The 24,865-nt window shown below is 35.6% G+C and overlaps 1 protein-coding gene across 1 annotated transcript in view; it reads right to left on the bottom strand.

Moving 5' to 3' along the window:
* Positions 1-8,091: 8,091 nt before the first annotated feature.
* LOC136026583 (carbonyl reductase [NADPH] 1-like) overlaps positions 8,092-24,865 on the bottom strand; it is a 42,724-nt gene continuing 25,950 nt past the window's right edge. The window contains exons 5-6 of the mRNA XM_065703291.1: positions 22,114-22,319; positions 8,092-8,314 (exon numbers count right to left, since the gene is read on the bottom strand). Coding sequence (XP_065559363.1) covers positions 8,190-8,314; positions 22,114-22,319 — 331 coding nt within the window. The 3' untranslated portion in view covers positions 8,092-8,189. The remainder of the gene's footprint in view (positions 8,315-22,113; positions 22,320-24,865) is intronic.

The raw sequence follows: 24,865 nt of genomic DNA, 5'->3' as shown, positions 1-24,865 counted from the left end.
GTGTAGAGACGTTTTCAGGGGGACTTTTTTGGTTGGGGGAGCGGTTGAGGGGAGGAAGCTATGTGGGGGAAACTTTCCATGGAGGAATTTTATGGGGGAAGAGAATTTCCATGAAGGGGATTGCTTTTCTAGCATTTAAAAAAAAACGAAGAAATAAATATGAAAAAGCTTTTTTTTAACTGAAAGTAAGGAGAAGTATTAAAACTTAAAACAAACAGAAATTATTACGCATGTGAGGAATTCACTTCCTCCTAATACCTCGCTCTTTACGCTAAATTATTTTTAGTAATTTCAACTATTTATTCTACGGCCTTTGTGATTCAGGGGTTATTCTGAAGGGGTCAAGACAAAATTTAAGCTATAGTTTAAAGAGCTAGGTATTGACGAGGGGGCGAACCCCCTCATATACGTATTAAAAACATACGAATATAGAAGTTCATTACGTAAGTTAATTCGTAAGTTGCATATATTTTTACTAATAAAAACGTTCGTAAAAAATTAAAAGTTCTAGTTGCCTTTTTAAGTAATCAAAAAATTGGAGGGTAACTAGGCCTCTTTCCCCGCTTCTTTTTTTTCTCGAAATTGTCCGATCAAAATTATGAGAAAGCCATTTAGCCAAAAAAATAATATGCTAATTTCTAAATATGCAATAGTAAAATCAAAAGATGCATTGATTCAAAAACGTCCAGAATTTAAACTAAAAAAACAATTTTTTTTTACTGAAAGCAAGGAGCGACATTAAAACTTAAAACAAACAGAAATTACTCCATATATGAAAGGGTCTGTTCACTCCTCAACACCCCGCTCTTTACGCTAAAGTTTTTTACTGTTTTAAAAGTAGAGTTGAGAGAAAGAATCAGACTTTAGCGTAAAGAGCGGGGTGTTGAGGAGGGATCAGCCCCTTTCATATACGCAGTAATTTCTGTTGTTTTAATGTCGCTCCTTACTTTCAGTTAAAAATATTTTTTTTTTTTTTTGTTTAATTACAATATAGAGCCGAGCCAAACTTAAAACAAGCAAAAATTAACATGGGTAGGGCTTATAACTGCCTTGTCAAGACCAGACCTTTATTGAAAACGAAATATGTTTTAAATGTTTTTACCTTTTTTCCTTTCATAAGTAAAATGCGGTAAAAACTTTAAGGAAAAAATATCAGTATATGTCGATTAAACTGATAATCGACGATAATGACACTATAATAACTCTTACTACGTCCATTGTCACTAGTCTTTTCTTCCTTAATGGTTAAAGATCACGGAGAAGTTTGACGGCGAATACCTCAAGACGCAAGTGTTATTAATTTTCGTTTTTGTTATATAATAAGTATTGCGTGAATTGTTAATTTATTGAAGGTGATGTCATCTTGCGCGACTTGTTGGATCTTAAGATTTGCTTCATTATTATTTTTGCATTGGAAGAAGAAACATGAAAAGAATGGATTCATCGTGCTAAAAAACTTTAAATTATTACCGCTAATAGATAAGCTTTTCTAGAAATATCTCTGAGTGTCAAAGAACTTCCACTTACGCTAAGGTTGACAGCGCCATCTTGCAGACTGGGATCAGCTCTTCAAGTTCTAAATCAAACCTTCGTAGGGTTCAAATTGCCATATTCTCACTGCTTTGCTGGGGAGCCGATGAAAAGCCTATATCATCACTTTGTAAGGCAGGATGTTTTGAATCACCATCACACGACTTTACCATTTTTAGGGGACGGGCGCAATACTCAGGATTTTTCTTAAATAGAAATACAATTTTATTATCTAATGAAAAAAAAGGCTAAGAATCCGTTTTATTCTGATCATCTAAGAAAGATTGAATTTTCTTAAATTGTTCAGCTTTATATACAATATTTAAGCTTAAAAGTAGTCTTCGAATAGATTAACAAACGAATTATAAGAAAACTTTGTTTCAAAGAAAATTAAATAAAAAGGTTGTAATTGTTGTTTAACAAATTTTCCAACATTCCACTGCCAGAAAATTTTAGTGAGACCCAAAGTGCCTCGATTTCAGGTCAAGAATTCTAAAATCCAGGCCATAATGGAGCAATTGAATGAGAATATAGTTTCGTCTGGACCCAAATAAATTGAATCACACTTATTTCTTTAAAGGGTGATAAAATAGGCCTGCTATGTGCCTCATAACACCTTTCTAGGACACACTTTAGTCTCTAGACCCGTCTCTGAAAGTTTACTTTCCCCAACCTACCACCTTTTCGAGACAGAGAAAAGTAGCTAAACTAGAATTTAAGAAAATTTTGCTGATATTTTTAGGGGGGGGGGGGTTAGGGTATATTGTTTATAAGAACTAGTTTTCGCATTATTTATGTTTCAAAATGTCCTTGCTCTTATTATAATAATGATACACTTAAAAGTCTTCAAAATCGGAAATTCCTGCTTTAAGATTCCATAGTCTTCTATCTGCGACCGACAGATTAAAAATCCAACAGATATACTAAAAATGCCGTTTCTACAACCTTTACTGAGGTTAGAAGCATTTTATTTACTGCGTGCGCTTAAAACGGAATTTATGCGAAAAATAATTTTGTTCGGTTCTTGGAATGCGCTAATCAGCAGAAAAACGCTCAAGTTACGTGAAACTAAAGAAGCAAAACAAATATCATACAAACTGTTTCATTGGTTGTCAGAGAGGGATGAAAAATAGGAAAATTACGGAACTGGTCAAGGAAACGAAATTTTGGCCATCTTACATCGCTGAACTTACGGACGCACTTATTCTGAATTAATAATTTACAGTTTACATTTAAATAATTTACTGTAGCAGTCTAGCTGTCCCAATCTTGAGACCATTTGTGCATGCGTTAAATCCATTAAACAGTAAAGATATCCCGTTCCTTCCTTAAGTCTAATTATATATAATAGTATAATTGGGATAATTAAGCATAATTAATAATTAGTATAATTAATATATTTTAATATACAATTAATATATTTTAATGTTTATTAAATATATTTTAATTAATTTTTGGATAAGTTGTCAAGCAAAAGATACTTTTGCTTGAGTATATTTCGTGCATTGAATTCCGCCTGATCTAAGTTGTTAGGGAAAAAAAACTTAATTATACTGATTATGGTATACTAAATACCATAATCAGTATAATTAAGTATATTAGTATAATAGTATAGTTAGTATAATAATATATAATAGTATAATAGCATATAGTATATATAATAGTAACAATTATATAGAGTAAAAATAATTTACAGAATATGTAGCTGTCGCAATGCTGAGACCACATGTGCATGCATTAAAATCGGTTAAAAAGTAAAGATAGCCCGTTCCTTCCTTAAGTCTTCAATAGGACATGTTTCTCTAAGCAATAACGAAGAAAAGCTACTGGTTAGCAATGACGTTGCTCTGTTAAATAAAAAAAAATTACAGAATTACTAAATAAACAATACACATGTATTCAACAAACATAAATTAAGTAGTGGAATCAGCTTTTACTAAGGCCGTCAGCAATTAATTGCTGCAGACAACCGTAGTGTATTATAAACTAACTTTTGGGTGGGCGATTTAATGAGTTAAATTTTAAATATGGTTTACAGTGATCTGATTTAAAGCAATAATTATGATCTGGTTCAATTTACTGAAGTAAAGCATACCCCAGGAGAAGATTAAAACAAAGCATACCCCACGAAAAGATTAAAACTGTTTGAAAAAATAATATAATTGATTTTTACTAAAGAATAAGAGGTTGCAGACACACAATTTTGATAATCTGGTGCCACGTCGTGTCTTGAATTACTTAAATACGTTTATGCAGAAGAGGTTATGGGACAACATTTTTAGCTCCCTCTTCCAACACAAAACTCGTTCCTCTGGCTTCCTCGTTTCTTCCACTACATTGTCTGAAAGTTTCAATTTCAATCCTGGAGTAGTTCCCCCCACATTAGCAGTAGCATATTTGGATAGACTGGACAAATATATAGTCTTTTAATTTAGTTCGACCCTCTTCCTAAAGTCACAGGTCAGCGTTCACTTATATATTAAAGTACACTAAGTTTGGATTTTTCTTCACATATGGAATAATTTCTGTTCGCTTTGAGTTTTAATGTTAATCCTTATTTTCAGTTTATTTTTTTAATTCAGTTTCTTAGAACGAGTTTTGATTCTTAGTAGGAGTAGCGATGACACTAGATCTTACCTCCCGTTCAATAATCAATTGCCTTACCTTCTATATTAAAGGTCAAATTGTGTTCAGCCGGTTTATACCTGTCAGTATTTGAACAATACTGATTTGAAGAATAATGAATGTTATCACTTAGTCGCATTTCATGTAACACCAGCGCTACTTGTGTCACATTTATCAGCATGCTGTACGACATGTTTGCTGCCAGTGGGGGGATAAAGTGGATCCAAACAGTATACATATATTTTTCACACAATTTAGACTTTTATGATCACATCTAAGTGGTACCAACTCATACTCTTTATAAAAAAAAAAAATCAGAATTTGTGCTTCCTGGCAAATGTGAATTTCTGATTCTAGTTATTTGTCTTCAACGCTTTAGTAGTCAAAGTTAAAGGTTGGAAAGGGGCCACATTTTGTGATGAGGAAAGAGTTAGAGAGATGGACTAAACACTCTCTACGTTTTTTACATTGTTGTACACTTAGCGTAGGAACTCACAAACGTAAGTTTCAAACCGATAATAGACAAAAATGACCTATTTGTGAACTCCCTAGTGCCTTCCCCTTCCTTCAAAAGAATTTAAGGTTCTCTTGGGCCAGGTAACGATTCTTGAACGTTTTGAGGCAACCTGACCAAAAAAAAGCTTATGGGATAAGTGATACTTTTGCTTGAGTATATTTCGTGCATTGAAATCCGCCTGATCTAAGTTGTTAGGGGAAAAAATATATTCGGCTCTGTTTGAACAATAATTTTTGGTGAACACATCTTTTCGTTTTTGTTTTTGGGCACTGGGACCCCATGACCCATATAATTACGGATCTAAGTTTCAACCGAAAATTAACTTATTGGCACATTCTTATTTCAAACAGCCCGTTCCTTTAACCTAAAATTTGTTTTGCGTCTAAAGGTGGAGAAAGGTTGTAAAAAAAAAAACACATCGAAAATTTGTTTATATTCATCCTTGTTACGTTTTTACGAGCCGGACAAACATTTGGGGGGAGGGGTCAGAGACCCTCTAATACCTGAAGCCTTGATTCTCAGTAAATCATAAGTGGTACTTCAGCGTAAAGAGTGGAGGACTAGAGAGGTTGTAACCCCTCTCACATATACAGTAATTTCTCTTCGTTTTAATTTTGACGGTGCTTTAAATTTCTTCTAAAAAAATGTTTTTGTTTCTGTCTAATTTATATACCACTTTGACCTTTCCCATCGATGAGATGAGTAGCCTCCCCCCCCCCAAAAAAAAACCAGGTCTTTGCACTAAAGTTAAACTTTTGTATAGCAATGCTTAGAAGAATAAAATCTCCCTTGTAAGTTTCTAATAGTGTAATAATTTTTTTGGCGGGGGGGGGGGACACGAAAGTTATTTTCCTGTTTCCGCAAGCAGAATTTTTAAAGTAATATCAATTGGAAAACATATTAGTCATGGAAAACTTACTTAAGTCCTTCGGCCTTTTTGCAACTTAACATTTGAATCCGATCTTTTTTTCTACATTAAAAATATTCCCCTAATAACAGGGGAGCTATTAGTTTCTCAGCGTTCATATTATTTCCCTCTATCAAAACAAATTAACTGGAAAATGGAACAAAACAAAAAAATACCGGAAAAAAAAAACCAGAAATCCGCGAAATATATTTCTGAAAACATGATTTTTTTCATATTGAAACTTGAAGAGCCTCTGTTCGAGGATTCAGGCACATGCTGAGTTTGCAGGTATAATTTCCAAAAAGATCTTCCTCTAGAATCAAAAAAGAATACTCACCACGGTTTCTTTCCTTTTCTGCTTGTCACCCTGAAGGCTCTACTCAATTCATAATATTTAGAATAAAATTCATACCTTACGGTAAATAATAAAATGGGAAACTTATTTTTCTTGAAAAAGATAACTGTGTTTTAGTTTTGTGTTTCTTTAATTTGACAAATCAACAAAGAAAGTTGTATGAATGAGCTTTCTAAACAAAAAAAACTAACTTACTATGAAGATATTAGCTATTATTTTTATTTTAGTTCTCAATATATGCGAAATATCACGGCTGCAGTGATCCCTAGAACCAAATAAAGAACCCAATTTTCGTGCGTTGCGTTGTGTTCAGAAGAGGACAATCCCTTTCATATATGGAATAATTTCTGTTCGTTTTAAGTTTTGATGTAGCTCCTAACTTGCAGTTAAAAAAACTTGCTTTTTTTATTTAATTTCAGAACGTTTTTAAATTAAGGCATGTTTTGATTTGACTCACCGGCCATGAATAATTAAAACGAAATTTGCATATTTTTATTTTATTTTTGCCTAAATGACTTTCTCATAGTTTTGATAGGATAATTTTGATAAAAAAGAGGTGGGGGAGGAGGCCTAGTTGCCCTCCCATTTCTGGTTACTTATAAATGCGACTAGAACCTTTTTTTACGAACGTTTTTATTAGTAATAAATATACCTAACTTACGAATTAACTTACGTAAAGAAATTCTATATTTATGTATTTTTATTACGTAAGTAGGCCTCCCCCCCGTCAATACCTCGGTCTTTAAACAAAAGCTTGAATTTTACCCCAATTCTTTAAGAATGAGCCCTGAATAACAAAGGTCATAGAATAAATAGTTGAAATTAACTAAAAACACTTTAACGTAAAGAGCAAGGTATTGTGGAGGAGACGAACCCCCTTATATACGCAATAATTTCCGTTCGTTGTAAGTTTTAATGCTCCTCCTTACATCCAGTTGAAAAAATTCTTTTTTATTTATTTTCTAATTTTTTACAAATAATGCTAGAAAATCCTGCACCCCCTTCAGGGAATTCTCTTCCCTCACGATACATTCCTCCATGGAAAGATCCTCCCACGAAACCCCCTCCCCCCGACCTACCCCCAACCCAACAAGAAAAAATTCCCCTGAAAACGTCTGTACACTTCCCAATAACCATTACTATATGTAAACATTGGTCAAAGTTTGTAACTTGCAGCCCTTCCCCCGGGACTGTGGGGGATTAAGTCGTCCCCAAAAACGTAGTCATTAGGATTTTCGACTATGCTGAACAAAATGTCTATTTCAAAATTTTGATAGGGTGACTTTGGTTAAAACAAATGAGCGTGGGAGGGGGCCTAGATGCTCCCCAATTTTTTGGTCACTTAAAAAGGGCACTAGAACTTTTAATTTCCGTTATAGTGAGTCCTCTCACGACATTATAGGACCACTGGGTCGATACAATCACCCCTGGAAAACAAAAAAACAAACAAACAAATAAACACGCATCCGTGATCTATCTTCTGGCAAAAAGTACAAAATTCCAAAATTCTTTTTTGTAGACACGAGCTTGAAACTTCTGCGGTAGAGTTCTCTGATACGCTGAATATGATGGTGTGATTTATGTTAAGATTCTATGACTTTTAGGGGATGTTTCCTCCTATTTTTAAAATAAGGCAAATTTCCTCAGGCTCGTAGCCTTTGATGAGTGAGACTAAACTTGATGAAACATATATTTAAAATCAGCATTAAAAAGCGATTCTTTTGATGTAAATATTGGTATCAAAATTCCGTTTTTCAGAGTTTTGGTTACTATTGAGCCGGGTTCGTTGTTACGAACTGTTTGAAATAGCTCTTTGAAAGTATTAAAAAAAAACTTTAGCGTAAAAAGTGAGGTACTGACGAGAAGGCGAAGCCCCTCATATACATGACAATTTCTGTTGGTTTTAAGTTTTAATGTTACTCCTTACTTTCATTTAAGAAAACTAACTTTTTTTTTACTTAGTTTCTGATTGTTTTTTTTTACATTAAGCTGGGAAATATGGCGCCGCCTTGACGGAGTCTCAAAATAACAATACTGAGATGGAGCCAATAGACTTAGGTATTAGTGCTATATTTTGATATTATTTTAGGGGTGTGGAGGCAGTTGGTCTTTAGCCTAAGCGTCTATTCTGTGAATCTGCTCAAGTTGTATATCAGGTTGATGGTACTAATGCTGCATATTATTCAATATTTTCTGAAAACAAAAAACGAACCACAAACACGAAAACAGAAACATAAACTGTAGTTTGTGGCTACTTAATGTGCGCCAGGAATAGGCCCATTCAACCAGTCGACAATTTGGCAATCATGCCATACGTAGTCTCCTTTGGGTTTTTCCACATTCTCAGGCAGTAATGCGAGCCAGCTAGGTGCTTGAGCGCCTAAAAAATGCACAAATAAACAAAATAGAATATAAAATAAAATGGATAATTGCATAGATTAAGAAATAAGCAATGCCCAAAACTATTGAACAGGCCATACAAATAAAAACTAAATATATTAGATAGAAAGTAATATGAGCCAGAAAATTCATCCAAAACATCCAACAGCTATGAACATAAGCAATAATTACGCAATAATTTTTGAAAGCCATAAATATTACATCAGTAGCAAGAGTAGTAGAATAAAGAAAAACACACGAATAGATCTAGTATTTTAACCTTGGAATCTCGGGCCTTCTCAACCTGCACTCTCTGGTTAAGGTCAGGTCACCCAAGAGCATACAAAATTTTAAAAGAGAAACCACCGATACTGTCAAAACGAAAACATCAACACTTGCTAAATTTTTTTTAAGGCTATCCTAAAACATAGCAACTAACAGCTCCCTCTAGAACCGAGCCATCTGAGGCCAACACAGCTACACACCCTCCTCTTCCATCCCAATCCGTTCAAAGCCTCCCTCTTTACACCCTCCCAAGAAGTTCCCATTGGGGGACGACCTGCTTTGGTCAACAAGGACTAACTTTAGCCATCTGTCATCCCTCATCTGCAGAATATGTCCTATAACAATGTGAAAAATCATCTAATTTTTTACTTTTTAATATAGTTGCCAAATGTGGCACCCTCCATGGCACGAGTTGGAGGGTTTAAGAGTTGAGGCGTTTGAATCCTTTAAGAGTTGTGGCATCTTTCCCACACGAAATTTCGTCATTTTAAGCGGGAAGCTATAACTAGCACAAAAAACTCATAAAACGCCTATCAATTCCAAAAAATACCGCTAAAGTCACCCAAGAAAAATGGTAATATCCTTACATTTATTAATTTCGTTTCTTTCGATTTATTAAACCAGAATTATTATATTACTGAGATTAATTCTTAGGGAAGGGAATCAAAATGCTTTCAAAACAGAAAATTGATATTTTTCAGCAATTTTCAAAATGTTTTTATCTAAGAAACCCTGTAAACCCAACTTCTAAAGACTTAATTCAATATTTGGGTAAATATCTCAGTCAGAAGATAAATAACGTGCCGAAGATAGCACTGGCAACATATACCTTAAGCTAGGACAACTAATAAATCGGAGATTTTCAAGGTTTGACATTTGAGCTGATTTCTAAAGGTTTTTCCTACTGGGTTCAATTACTTTCTATCAATATTAATAATAATTTATTTTTGACCTACTAACATAAAGTAGAGTAACATACCAAAAGAGAATACATAATCTTTTCAGTGTCCACAGTATTGTAAACGGCATTGTAAATTTGGATTCAGAAATTTTCTTTCAAAGAAGCCATTATACATCAACCAGGCAAAATGCATTGAATTCCCCCCCCCCCGCACCAAAATTGCAAATAGGGAATATATCTTTTGTAAATAGATCAATAAAACTTTGGAACTCATTACCTGATAGCTGTGTTACTGCTTGTACCGTTCCTAGTTTCAAGACTGAGTTAGCAAACATCTCTTTCTACAGTGATGTATATTGTCAACCATAAGTCTACCACTGATTTTTGTTAAATATTCCAGCAGTGGCTACTTTTTGATTTTCGTTTTGTGTTATTTGAGTATGTTGTTTGTATTTTGTATGTTATGCTTACAAGCCATTGGATGAATAAATAAAATAGATAAATAAATAGTAAAGAAATACATACAAAACAACATTAAATAGAAAAAAACAAAACAACGATTATTATAAAATATCAGTGCCGCTCAGTGTCAGTATTCTATATACATTATTCCCACTAAACAAACAAATAGCCTTTCGGTTCCTGTACCAAAGAGGCAGATATAAGAGGAATTTATAGTAGCGGAAATTGAATACCCTGATGTACTGCACATCACTGGTAAAAAAAAAAAAACCCACATCAAAACCATGGAATAGTCCCAATAAGTTGAATAAAGCCCAGCCAAGGCCTTATGAGAAAGTCGGCTACAGTTTGGATTTGGGATTCCTCAAGAGAGGGATTCCATTCTATAAATTTTCTGATAATGTTTTATATGAGCACTGTACTTATTTTTGTATTATCAATTTAATAAAAACAAAATGTAAATATGACAAATCAGAGTTAGGACGGAGCTGCGCATGACAAAAATGTTTCCATAACGAATAAATTTGAGTTTCATTATTAACTCTGAATTTCTCTTTGTCAAAGAGAATAGCCAACTTATAAGAGTGGAAACTGGCAATAGCATGATAAAAATAAATCACCAATGCCATCTAGCTTTTGGCCTCCCTTGGCATTTGCAGCGTAAAAATAAAGCAAAATTAACGTAATTCGCGACATTTGTGTTGCATTAAGTGTTTAATGTCAGAATATGAAGAAAAACAACTACGAAGCTTGAAAAGATGCCAAGAAATACCGAACGCTAGATGGTGCTGTCAATTTTTGTCGACGCTAGTGCCAGTTTACACTTTTGTACCTTATCCACACTCTTGTCATTTGCCTTAAATAAAAGAGAGAGAGAGAGAAAAAAAAAACAACAAAAAACGAGACTAACTTAAATTGGGTCACAAAAGAGGTTTGGGACAATTTTAGCATAATCTGCTAAGATTTTATTCTTAATAATTTGTCTGAAAACCAATCGCTAAAAAAAGCCTTTGAATCGTTCTCTTTTGGGTTGATTGAAGAACTGTATAATGTTATCAAGTCTTTGACAGTGATATTCCCCTGCTGATATTCTTCTTTAACGAAACTTTGGATATCTCTTTGATAATGCCTCTTTCCTTTATCTTTCACTTCATTTTTTTGTGCTTTTTATTAAGAAGTCATTGTATATCTTTTCCAAGTGAGTTGAAAGACTTTGTATTAACATTTGACATAATCTTTTTGTCCAAGTCTTGGATAGTGAAACTACAAAACACTTTTTTGACACATATGCACATTTCTCTTTTGAAATTGCCTCTTTTTCAATCTGTCTCTTCATTTTTGATTGTATGTATTTCTGTCTTAAACTTGATTCTTTTCTTCTTAAAAAAGTATCATATTTCCTGCAATATCGCATTAACGTTTGGATAACATACAAGCAATTGGATAGCATTGTTTGATACAATTCAGTCTATTAACACAAGCATAAAACTTCTAATGTGATATCACGTTTAATTACTTCAAATACTATTGCCAGAAATTAAGTTATCTTCTGATTATTAAAGATCACTTCACTGAATTATAGTTGCCCCTTTATCGGTCTCCTAAATTAAACAAGAGATAAGATAAGCTCAAATGGCACTTTGTGACGAGGTCGGACGAGCCAAGAGCCAAGAGCTCATATGGTATGAGCTCTAGTAAAATTCTAAGAATCAATAGGTTGATTTAAAAGGAAAGTCAGAGGCTTAATACCGGTTGGAATTTAAAATAAAAGCTCTGAGTCACGAAGTCCTTCTAAATATCAAAATTCATTAAGATCCGATCACCCACTCGTAAGTTAAAAATACCCGAATTTTCTAATTTTTCCTCTCCATTCAGCCCCTCAGATGGTCAAATTGGGGAACACGACATTATCAGGTCAATTTGTGCAGGTGCCTGACACGCCTACCAATTTTCATCGTCCTAGCACGTCCGGAAGCACCAAACTTGCCAAAGCACTGAGCCCCACCCCCTAACACACCCCCCCAAAAAACAAAGAGCGGATCCAGTCCGGTTACGTCAGTCACGTATCTACGACATTTGGTTATTCTACCCACCAGGTGTCATCCCGATCTCTCCACTCTAAGCAATTTCCAAGATTTCCAGTTTCCCCCTCCAAATCCCCCCAACATTAACAGATCTGGTCAGGATTTAAAATAAGAGCTCTGAGACATAGGTTCCTTCTAAATATCTAATTTCATTAAGATCTGATCACCCATTCGTAAGTTAAAAGTATCAAAATGTTTCTAATTTTTCCAGATTAACAACCTACAGCTCCCCCAGAGAGAGCGGATCCGATCCGGTCATGTCAGTCACGTATCTTGGACTTGTGCTTATTCTTATTACAAAGTTTCACCCTGATCTCTCCACTCTAAGCGTTTCCCAAGATTTCCGGTTTCCAAGATTTCTGTCTCTCCCTCCAGCCCTCTATGTCCCCGGATCCAATTCGAATTAATAATGGAGCATCTGAGACATTAAATTCTTCAATATATCAAGTTTCATTAAGATCTGATCACCCATTCGTTAGATACCTCGATTTTCACGTTTTCTAGGAATTCCGGTTTCCGCCTCAAACTCCCCCAATGTCACCGGATCTGGTCGGGATTTAAAACGAGAGTTCTAAAGCCCAAGACCCTTTTAAATATCACATTAAGATCTGATCACTCGTTCGTAAGTTAGAAATGCCTCATTTTTCTAATTTTTTCCAAATTTTTTCGCTTATGTCAATCACATATCTAGCACTTGTACTTATTTTTCCCACTAAGTTTTATCCCTATCCCTCCACTCTAACCGTTTTCCAAGATTTTAGGCCCCCACCAACTCCTCGGATCTGGTCAGGATTTAAAATAAGAGCTCTGAGACACGATATCCTTCCAAACATCAAATTTCATTAAAACCCGATCACCAGCTCTTAAGCTAAAAATACCTCATTTTTCTAATTTTTCTGATTTACCGTCCCCCCATTCCCCCCCCAGGTGATCGAATCGGGGAAACGACAATTTCTAATTTAATCTGGTCTGGTTCCTGATACATCTGCCAAATTTCAGCGTCCTAGCTTACCTGGAGGTGCCTAAACTAGCAAAACCAGGACGGACAGACCGACCGACCGACTATATGTCACTTGATAGATACCAAGTGCCATAAAAAAAGAAAATATTACTAAGATTTGATGCTAAATAAAGTTTAAAGAAGCATTTTCCAAGAAAATAAGAAGCAATGAATCATAAAAAATGCTATTCAAGAGTCCGAAAGTATTCGAAATGCAACTTTTAAGGCTCATATGTAAAAAAAGAGGAAATTTAAGATAATACAAAAGGATAGTTAGACTACAAGGAAACTCCAAAGCAAACAGCACGTGTTGGGGAAAGAAGAACCTGAATATATATATATATATATATATATATATATATATATATATATATATATATATATATATATATATATATATATATATACATATATATATATACATATATATATATATATACATATATATATATATATATATATATATATATATATATATATATATATATATATATATATATATATATATATATATATACATATATATATATATATATATATATATATATATATACATATATATATATATATATATATATATATATATATATATATATATATATATATATATATATATATATATATATATATATATATATATATATATATATATATCTATATATATAAAAATAAGTTGTCTGTGTGTGGATCTGTGGATGGATCAGGTGACGTCATGTTTCGGCTGACGTCATGAAATTAGTTGCCATCATTTTTGCTTTGAAGGTGACGTCATTCAAGTTATATAAGACATATGTTCGCCGTCATGTTTCGGCTGACGTCATGAAATTAGTTGGCATCATTTTTGCTTTGAAGGCGTGACGTCATTCAAGTTATATAAGACGTATGTTCGCGTAGAATTCTATTAATGCTTAAGTTTATAATGACTGATGAAGATGCTCAAAGAGTCTATGCCAAAAAACTTGCTGCTGATAGAGAAAGTCAGAAAAGAAAACGTGCCGAGGAACTACCAGAGCAACGCGAAAGCAGACTTGCTGCTAAAAGAGAAAGTGAAAAAAGAAGGCGTGCCGAGGAACTACTAGAGCAACGCAGAAGCAGACTTGCTGCTAAAAGAGAAAGTGAAAAAAGAAGGCGTGCCGAGGAATCAAAAGACCAGCAGGGAAACAGGCTTGAGGCTGATAGAGAAAGAAAGAACAGAAAGCATGCCGAGGAACTACCAGAGCAACGCAGAAGCAGACTTGCTGCTAAAAGAGAAAGTGAAAAAAGAAGGCGTGCCGAGGAACTACTAGAGCAACGCAGAAGCAGACTTGCTACTAAAAGAGAAAGTGAAAAAAGAAGGCGTGCCGAGGAATCAAAAGACCAGCAGGGAAACAGGCTTGCTGCTGATAGAGAAAGTAAGAAAAGAAAGCGTGCCGAGGAATCAGAGCAATCTGAAAGTTATCGCCTGGCATTCAGGTACAACCCAGTCGATGATTATAGCTTGAGTAGATGTGTTCAAATCGGGACAATGTCTAAAATTTGTCCCTATTGCAAGGCCTTGAAATTCAATGGTGAAACACTGGGAATGTGTTGCGCCTCAGGAAAAGTTAAACTTCCTCTATTGGCTGCACCACCAGAGCCATTGAAGACTTTCCTTACTGGAACTACGTCAGAATCTAAGCGTTTTTTGTCAAAAATCAGACAATACAACTCATGTTTCCAAATGACGTCGTTTGGAGCCCAAATCGAAAATCCAGATCAATTTATGTCTACTTTCAAAGTAAAAGGGCAAATTTACCATAAAGCAGGGTCCCTTCTACCATTCTCAGGCGAGAATCATAAATTTTTACAATTGTACTTCATCAGTGATAGAAATTCTGAATTGAATGCACGTTGCGAAATTTCTCCCAACGTTGAAAGGACAATCGTTTCCCAATTGCAACATCTTTTCCACGAAAATAATAAGTTAGTGCGTCTGTTCAAAACAGCCATCGATTTGATGCCTACTGATACTCATAAAATTGTTATTTCCGCTGACAAAACGCCTCCTGGCCAACATGTGCGTAGATACAATGCTCCGACTATCGACGAAGTGGCAATCGTTATGGTCGGTGATCAGTTTTTACCACGAGATATTATTCTACATAAGCGAAACGCTCAATTGTTAAGAATTGCTGAAACTCATCGATGCTACGATGCCCTACAATATCCTATCATTTTTTGGGATGGAGCCGACGGCTATCACTTTAATATTAAATTGATGAATCCAACCACTAACAAAGAAATGAATAAGAAATGCAGTGCAATGCATTATTATTCCTATAGACTAATGATTCGGCAGGATGAAGAAAATTATATTTTAAAATGCCGTGAATTGTTTCACCGATTTATGGTTGATATGTATGCTAAAATTGAATCAGAACGTTTGCTATATATCCGCCTGAATCAGACCAAGCTCCGCTCTGAACAATACATTCATTTGCGAGATGCAGTTATAAATGACGGTAATACCACAAACGTTGGAAGATTAACAATTTTACCTTCGTCATATGTTGGCAGTCCCCGTCATATGCATGAATATGCTCAAGATGCTATTGCGTATGTTCGTCTCTATGGTCGTCCAGATTTATTTATTACATTTACATGTAATCAATCTTGGGACGAGATACTGCAGCTTTTACTTCAAGGACAATCGGCGGTTCATAGGCATGACATTACGGCACGTGTCTTCCGGCAAAAGTTGAAATCACTGATAAACTACCTTGTAAAACATGAAGTGTTTGGGTCAGTGCGATGCTGGATGTACTCAGTGGAATGGCAAAAACGAGGTTTGCCACACGCACATATACTAATCTGGCTACATAAAAAAATTACTTCAAACGAAATTGATGATGTGATTTCCGCTGAAATACCTGATAAAAATGTCGATAAGGGGTTACATGATATTATTGTAAAAAATATGATACATGGACCTTGCGGTGCACTGAACGAAAATTCACCATGCATGGCCAAAGGAAGGTGCACAAAGCAATATCCTCGACTTTTAGTACCCAAAACAATTACTGGCAATGATGGTTACCCACAATATAGAAGAAGATCTACTGAAGATGGCGGTAAAACAGCAATAATAAAGAAGCGTAACGGTACCACCATCGAAGTAGATAACCAGTGGGTTGTTCCATATTCCCCTTTATTATCAAAAACATTTAATGCACACATAAACGTTGAATACTGTAACTCCGTAAAGGCAATCAAATACACATGTAAATACGTCAACCAAGGCAGTGACATGGCAGTTTTTGGCTTGCAGTCCGAAATCAAAGATTTCGATGAAATCGTAGAATATCAGGCTGGAAGATACATAAGCAGTAATGAAGCTGTTTGGCGAATTCTTTCATTTCCGATACATGAACGTAGTCCAGCTGTTGTTCACTTAGCGGTACATTTACAGAATGGTCAACGTGTTTATTTCACGGAAACCAACGTGCAACAAAGAGTCCTGAATCCACCGGATACAACATTAACAGCTTTTATTTCGCTTTGCAAAAATGATTCTTTTGCGAAAAAACTGCTGTATACTGAAGTGCCTTCGTATTACACGTAGAACGTCGAAAACAGGGTAAGTCAGTCGACGGCCAACCTACCATCTTCAAAGATACCACGATAGGAAGACTCTACACCGTTCACCCCAATCAACATGAATGCTTCTTTCTACGCCTGCTTTTGGTGAATGTACCCGGTCCGACATCCTTTGAGTATTTGAGGACTGTAAATGGTACTATACATGACACTTACCGTAGTGCATGCCAAGCTCTGAATTTATTGGAGAATGACCAACACTGGGATAACTGCATCAATGAAGCGTGCGAAACGTCAACCCCAAGTCAAATTCGTGCATTGTTTGGCATCATTTTAACAACTTGTTCTCCATCAGCTCCTACAGATTTATGGGAAAAATATAAGTCAAAAATGTCCGAAGATATACTTCATCGAAAACAGTTAGAGACGTCAGACATGACTTTTGATTTTACACCAGAAATTTATAACTACACTTTAGTTGTTATAGAAGATTTTTGCATAAGTATGGCAAACAAACCTCTTCAGGGTTTGGGAATGCCTTCACCTAACCGTATCGCTGCTGTTTCGACATGTGTAGAATTGGATCGTGAACAAAGTTACAGTACGAGTGATCTATTGTCGTATGTACAAAATAACATTTCCAAGTTAACGTCGGAACAAAAAGACATTTATGATACGATAATGCATTGTGTCGATAACAACGTTGGAGAAATTTTCTTTTTGGATGCGCCAGGAGGTACTGGTAAAACGTTTGTGATAAAACTGATTCTGGCATCAATTCGATCTAAAAATGATATAGCGTTGGCAATTGCGTCGTCCGGAATAGCCGCAACATTGCTGCCTGGTGGAAGAACTGCTCATTCCGCTTTGAAATTGCCTCTGAACTTGCATTCTACAGAAACTCCCACGTGCAATATTTCCAAATCATCTGGGATGGGTAAAGTATTGCAGCAATGCAAACTTATTATTTGGGATGAGTGCACAATGGCACACAAAAAATCGCTCGAGGCTCTGGATCAATGCTTGAAAGATTTGCGAGGGAAGTCGAAACCCTTTGGCAGCACCTTAATATTGCTTGCGGGAGATTTCAGGCAAACATTACCTATAATACCTAGATCAACTCCTGCAGACGAAATGAATGCTTGCCTGAAAAATTCTAATTTATGGGCACACGTAAAAACATTAAAATTAACTACAAATATGCGTGTCCGATTGCAAAACGATGACTCTGGTCAAACATTTTCAGATCAATTGCTGGCAATGGGAAACGGAAAGCTCCCAGTAGACTCAATTTCAGGACGTATACAACTACCTGCTGATTTCTGTAATTTAGTGACGTCCAAAAATGAATTGATTGAAAAAGTATTTCCGAATATTCTAAAAAATTATAAAAATAATAAATGGCTAAATGAAAGAGCGATTCTCGCACCCAAAAATATAGACGTCCACGAAATCAACAATATTGTTTTGACCAAGATTCAAGACCAGGCAGTCCTTTACAAGTCAGTCGACACAGTTTTGGAACCAAATGAAGCGGTTAATTATCCATCTGAATTTTTAAATTCCATAGATCTTTCAGGGTTTCCACCACACGTGCTACAACTAAAAATAGGCGTACCAATAATATTGTTACGTAACATAAACCCACCAAAGCTTTGCAATGGCACTCGACTTGCCGTAAAAAAAACAATGGAAAACCTAATAGAGGCCACAATCCTGACAGGGCCTTTTGAGGGTGAGGCTGTTCTTATTCCTCGCATTCCCATGATTCCAACAGATCTGCCTTTTCAATTTAAAAGATTGCAATTCCCAATTCAATTAGCATTTGCAATCACCATTAACAAAGCTCAAGGTCAATCATGAGAAAAATGTGGTATTGATCTTAATACTGATTGTTTTTCCCATGGACAATTGTACGTTGCATGTTCGAGGGTCGGTAAACCTGACAATCTATTTATATGCAGCGAGAATTGGACAGCGAAGAATGTTGTATATTCGCAAGTTTTACGCAGTTAATTTGTATTTCGGAACCAAATGAAGCGGTTAATTATCCATCTGAATTTTTAAATTCCATAGATCCTTCAGGGTGTCCACCACACCTGCTACAACTAAAAATAGACGTACCAATAATACTTTTAAGAAATATCAACCCACCAAAGCTTTGCAATGGCACGCGACTTGCCGTAAAAAAAAAACAATGGAAAACCTAATAGATGCCACAATCTTGACAGGGCCTTATGAGGGTGAGGCTGTTCTTATTCCTCGCATTCCCATGATTCCAACGGATCTGCTTTTTCAATTTAAAAGATTGCAATTCCCAATTCGATTAGCATTTGTAACCACCATCAACAAAGCTCAAGGGCAATCACTAGAAAAATGCGGTATAGATCTTAATACAGATTGCTTTACCAATGTACAATTGTATGTTGCATCTTTGAGGGTCGGTAAACCTGACAATCTATTTATACGCACAGACAATGGGACAGCGAAGACTGTTGTATATTCACAAGTTTTACGTAGTTAATTTGTATTGTATCTATCTATCTATCTATCTATATAAAAACGAGTTGTGTGTATGCATGTTTGTTTGTTTGTAAAAAGAGCGTTTGCATATGACGTCATTATTAGTACATACGGCTTTGTATATGGACAGACAATGGGAAAGCCAAGAATGTTGTATATTCGCAATTTTTACGTAGTTTGAAACACATATATAAATCTATCTATATTCACAGGTGGGACACAGGGACACAACTACAATGGCGCGTAACTAATATGGCGCGTAACTAATATGGCGCGTAACTAATATGGCGCGTAACGACTTACGCGCGCGGGGGGGCTTGGGGGGGGGCGCGAAGCGCCCCCACCAACTAGGTGTTGGGGTGGCGCGAAGCGCCACCCCAACAGCTAGTATATATATATATATATATATATATATATATATATATATATATATATATATATATATATATATAAATAAGTTGTCTGTCTGTCGGGTGACGTCATGTCATCATGTCATGTCGTCATGAAGTTAGTTGCCGTCATGTTTGTTATGACGATGACGTCATTAAAGGTATTTAAGAAAATCGTTCAAAGACAAATTTTTAATTGTAAGAAGATCGTGGACGGAAAAATGTTTAATTGTAAAATGACTGAAGAACCTACAATGGCAACAGCCGAGGAAGCTGCTCAAAGAGTCTATGCCAAAAAAACTTGCGGCTGATAGAGAAAGTAAGAAAAGAAAGCGTACCGAGGAATCACAAGAACAGCAAGAAAACAGGCTTGCGGCTGACAGAAAAAGTAAGAAAAGAAAGAAAACAGGCTAGCGGCTAAAGAACGCAAAACCGCGCAGTTAGATGAAAATCCACCAGGACAGCGAGAGTCAAAACATATCAAAACTGAAAATGATAGCGATGATGATTGGGTTTGGGAATTTGACTTGGATAAGGTCATCAATGCCTACCAGATTTTAGTTAAAAAAAACAAAGGTTCGGCGATATGTATTTCATAGTGACGCTGAAAAATAAAGAAGAAAAAGAAAACTGAAAAAAAGAAAAAAGGTAAAAAACTAAAAAAAAACTAAAAAGAAAAAACACTCAAAGAAAAATTACAGACCGGGACACAAATGACGACCGGGACACAGGGAATATAAATGACGACCAGGACACAGGTATTTAAGAAAATCGTTCAAAGACAAATTATTAATTGCAAGAAGATCGTTGAAAGAGAAATTTCTAATTGTAAAATGACTGAAGAACCTACAATGGCAACAGCCGAGGAAGCTGCTCAAAACAAATGTATTCAAGCCGAAGTAGCTGAGTTGGTAAAGCGTTATGTTCCAGGTTCTAGGCCCGAGAGGTTCCAGGTTCGAACCTTGGCTTTATCATTAATACAAAAGAAGAAAAAAAAACTAAAAAAGGTAAAAACTACAAAAAAAAAAACTAAAAAGAAAATACTAAAAAAACTAAAAAAGCTATAAAACTAAAAAAAACTTAAAAAAAGGTAAAAAACTAAAAACTAAAAAAGTAAAAAAAAACTAAAAAAAACTAAAAAAAGGGCAAAAACTACAAAAACTAAAAAGAAAAAAAAAGCTAAAAAAAAACAAAACTGAAAAAGAAAAAAAAACTAAAAAAAGGAAAAAAACTCAAAAATAAAGGAGAAAAAGAAAACTAAAAGCCAGGACACAGGGAATATAAATGACGACCGGGACACTCAAAGAGAAATTACAGACTGGGACACTGGGACACAAATGACGACCGGGACACAGGGAATATAAATGACCACCGGGACGCTCAAAGAGAAATTATAGACTGGGACACAAATGACGACCGGGACACAGGGACACAACTACAACGGGGATGCCGGGGGCACAGGGGGATATATAAATGACGACGGGGACGCAGGGAATGTTCGATTAGCAATCACCATCAACAAAGCTCAAGGGCAATCATTAGAATAATGAGGTATAGATCTGAATACGGATTGTTTTTCCCATGGACAATTTTATGTTGCATGTTCAAGAGTCGGTAAACCTGACAATCTATCTATATGCACAGACAATGGGACATAGAAGAATGTTGTATATTCGCAAGTTTTACGTAGTTAAAAACATATATATATCTATAACGAAAAGAAAAATCTTTTTTCTTTTATCTATATTCACAGGTGGGACACAGTGACACAACTACAATGGCGCGTATCTAATATGGCGCGTAACGACTTACGCACGCGGGGAGGGGGGGGGGGGCTTGGGGGCCCCCCCTTCGCGCCCCCCAGTTAAAAGGACAAGATTTCAGATACACTGTTTTAGACACTCATTTTTATGAGTGAACTTTTTGTGGAAAAAAGTTTCATATAAAACTAATTATTTTCTTTGGAAATTTTAAATATGTAACATTTTACAATGGGTGATATTTGACATTTCCCCCTGAAAAGGATGTTTTTAAAATAATTCACCCCCCCCCCACCGGGAGAATAGTTTCCAGTAGACCCCCTTAAAATAAAATAGGTTATTCTACACAAAATATTCTATCCAGATTTTGTATAGAGGTAGTATATTTCAAAATCTTTCGTTTTTTTAATTTTTCTTACTTGTCACACTTCCCTTTGGAGGCTCAATTTTACATATGGGGGAAATTCCAAAGACGCAGGGATAAGCCGGGCATCGGAGGGGATATCCACCGCTAAAAATTAGAGGTATTAAATGTTTTGAGATTCAGTAAAACCATTTTTGTTGACTTAAACACGTGCCTATTCAGTTTTTAGCATTTAAAGTTTGTCTTCTTTTTAATTCTAATTAATTCAAATATTATCCAATTCCAAATTTGAAGTGCTTCTATCTCTTGACAGCCATATTTTTATTTTTGTCTCTTTTTTCAGAACTAAATTCATTTCTCTTATAATTTCCAAATACGTACATGTTTGTGAGAGAAATTTTTTTGCTAAAACCAATCTACAGATATCTATAATTTAAGTGTTAAGATTATTAGATAAAATAAAAAATCCTGAACAACCTTCTTCAGGTTTCAGAACTCCTTTGTGGCTAGTCATATCTGTGTCGACGTAACCTGGATGGACATGGTTGACGACAATGTCCTCGCGTGGATCTTGCTGGAACATCCTATGCTGGACTCTTGTCAAGGCACTTAAACCAACCTTGGACACTACATAGGTACTGTTTGGCCATCCCTTCTCTGAATGATTTCCAGCTTTTGCAGATCTAAACACATTCAAAATTATAAAACAAGAAAATTGTACCTTTTCAAGAATTTTCAAAATATACTAAACATATTCTTGACTGATGAATATTTTCTTGTTAGTATACCTAAATACAACCAAAATTGAAAAAAAAAATGTCCCTTTTTCAGGAATTTAATATTAACACTTAGCTTATTTTCGACTTCTGAATGATTTCCAGCTTTTGCAGAGCTATATATAATCCATATTATAGAATGGAAAAATTGTCCCTTTTCAGAGTTTTCAACTAAGACTAAGATTTAAACTAAGACTATTTTCTAATTCTGAAAAATTTCCAATTTTTGCAGCCCTAACCACATTAAAAATTAAATAATAGGAAAATGGTCCCTTTTCCAAGAATTTTCAATTATACTAAACTTATTTTAAACTAAACTAGAGCCAAGAGCTCCTATGGCACTTGTGATGAGGTTGGAAGATCCAAGAGACCGGATCTGATCCGGAATAACATATCAAGAACTTGTGCTTATTCCTCCCATCAAGTTTCATCCCGATCTCTCATCTCTAAGCGTTTTCCAAGATTTATGTTTCCCCGGATCCGATCTGAATTGAAAATGGAGCATCTGAGACATGACATCTTTCTATATATCAAGTTTTATTAAAATCCAATCACCCAAATGTGAGATAAACATACCTCATTTTTCACGATTTCCCCTTTCCCCAGCCCCACCCCATTGTCACATCGAGGAACCGACTGTAATCAAGTCAATTTGTGCAGGTCCCTGACACGCCTACCAATTTTCATCGTCCTAGCACGTCCAGAAGCACCAAACTAGCTAAAGCACTGGAATTCCCCCAGCTCCTCCAAAGAAAGCAGATTTAATCAAGTTATGTCAATCACGTATCTAGGACTTGTGCTTATTCTTCCCTCCTAGTTTCATCCCAATCTCTCCACTCTAAGCGTTTTCCAAAATTTCCGGTTTCCCCCTCCAACTCCCCCCAATGTCGCCAGATCTTGTCGGGATTTAAAATAAGACCTCTGAGACACAAGGTCCTTCTAAATTTCCAATTTCATTAAGATCCGATAACCCATTCGTAAGTTAAAAATACATCATTTTTTCTAACTTTTTCGAATTAATCGTCCTTCCACTTTCAGCGATCACTATATTGATCACGTATCTAGTTTCGAATCTTCTTCATGTAAAAGTTGGGGTGGTCCAGGATTCAAACTTGAGACCTTTCGCACCCTAAGCGAGAATCATACCCCTAGATCAGCAAGCCACACTTAAGAAGAACAATCATTTACTTTATCGGCAAATAAAATTCTTCTCAACTATCTCGTTCGCTCACTCCCCCCCCCAGATGGTCAAATTGGGGAAGAAACTATTTCTAATATAATCTGGTCTCATCCCTGAAATGCCTGCCCAATTTCATCGTGCTAGCTTATCTGGAAGAGCGCAAGCTAGCAAAACCGGGACCGACCGACAGACAAACACATTGTCGAAATTGCGATCACTATAGGTCACTTGGTAAACATCAAGTGCCATAAAAACCACCAGCAACAAATTTTAAAAACTTAATTCTGCAGGTGGATATGGCTAAACCTCAGCTATTTAGTTATAGCAAAATTATTGCCTTTTGTCGATATTTTAAAACCGTAGGAGAACAGAAAAATAACATACAACATATTGCAAAGTAAGCATGAACCTGAACCAAAATCTATTGCAGTTGAACAGTGAACGAACAGTGAGCACGTCAGAAGTTTTCCTGAAAGCGAAATTATCCCTTTTCGCTTATATCATTTTCGCTGTAGTTAACAACCAAAAAAAACTAAGCAATTACGATTTCATTAACAGGACTATGGAACGCTCAAAAAGAAGCATTAAAAAATTAGTTACGTTTTCCTTCTAATGAGTTAGCGAGCAGTGGGACGATTTCACTCTCAGGTAACGAAAAGTAGAAAGATTATAAATATGATTCTTATAGCTTATAAAGTAGTCTTGAATATATATCAGCTGGTAATTCTGGGAACTAAAAAGAAAAAATGGGTTTTACTAGTCATAGACTTTAGGTTAGTATGGCAGAACTGCTCAAGGGGGAGGGAACGTGGCTGGGGGTTGCTCACATTGTTCAAATTTTTACTTTGATTCGGTTTCTTTTACTTATTTTGCGTCGGAAGGGGGGCCCTTTGATTAATTTGCCCCGGGAGCCACCAACCCTAAGAACGGCTCTGAGTACAGCCAGGGCTTTTTTTGCAAAGCCAGGGTTCAAAATAAAAAAAGATGCTATCCTCTTTTTTTGGAAAGTAATATTGCAAACATTTTCAAAAAAATTAAGGTCCAGACTCGAAAAAAAGGTCCAAAATTCAAAAAATGCTACATCCTTTTTCTTGGAAAGTAACATAATAAATATTTATAGCTTCAAAATAGCTCACCGCTTCAATAAAAAAACATATTAATCACATAAATACACATTAAAAACACAACACATACACTAGCATGTAAAAATACATACATACATCAAAACCTGAGGAGAGCAGAAAATAAAATACAAAATTTCACAGGAGCTTAA

The sequence above is a fragment of the Artemia franciscana genome, chromosome 4 (assembly GCF_032884065.1).
Source record: "Artemia franciscana chromosome 4, ASM3288406v1, whole genome shotgun sequence".
Taxonomy (NCBI): domain Eukaryota; kingdom Metazoa; phylum Arthropoda; class Branchiopoda; order Anostraca; family Artemiidae; genus Artemia; species Artemia franciscana.
This window is presented reverse-complemented; position numbering and strand designations above follow the sequence as displayed.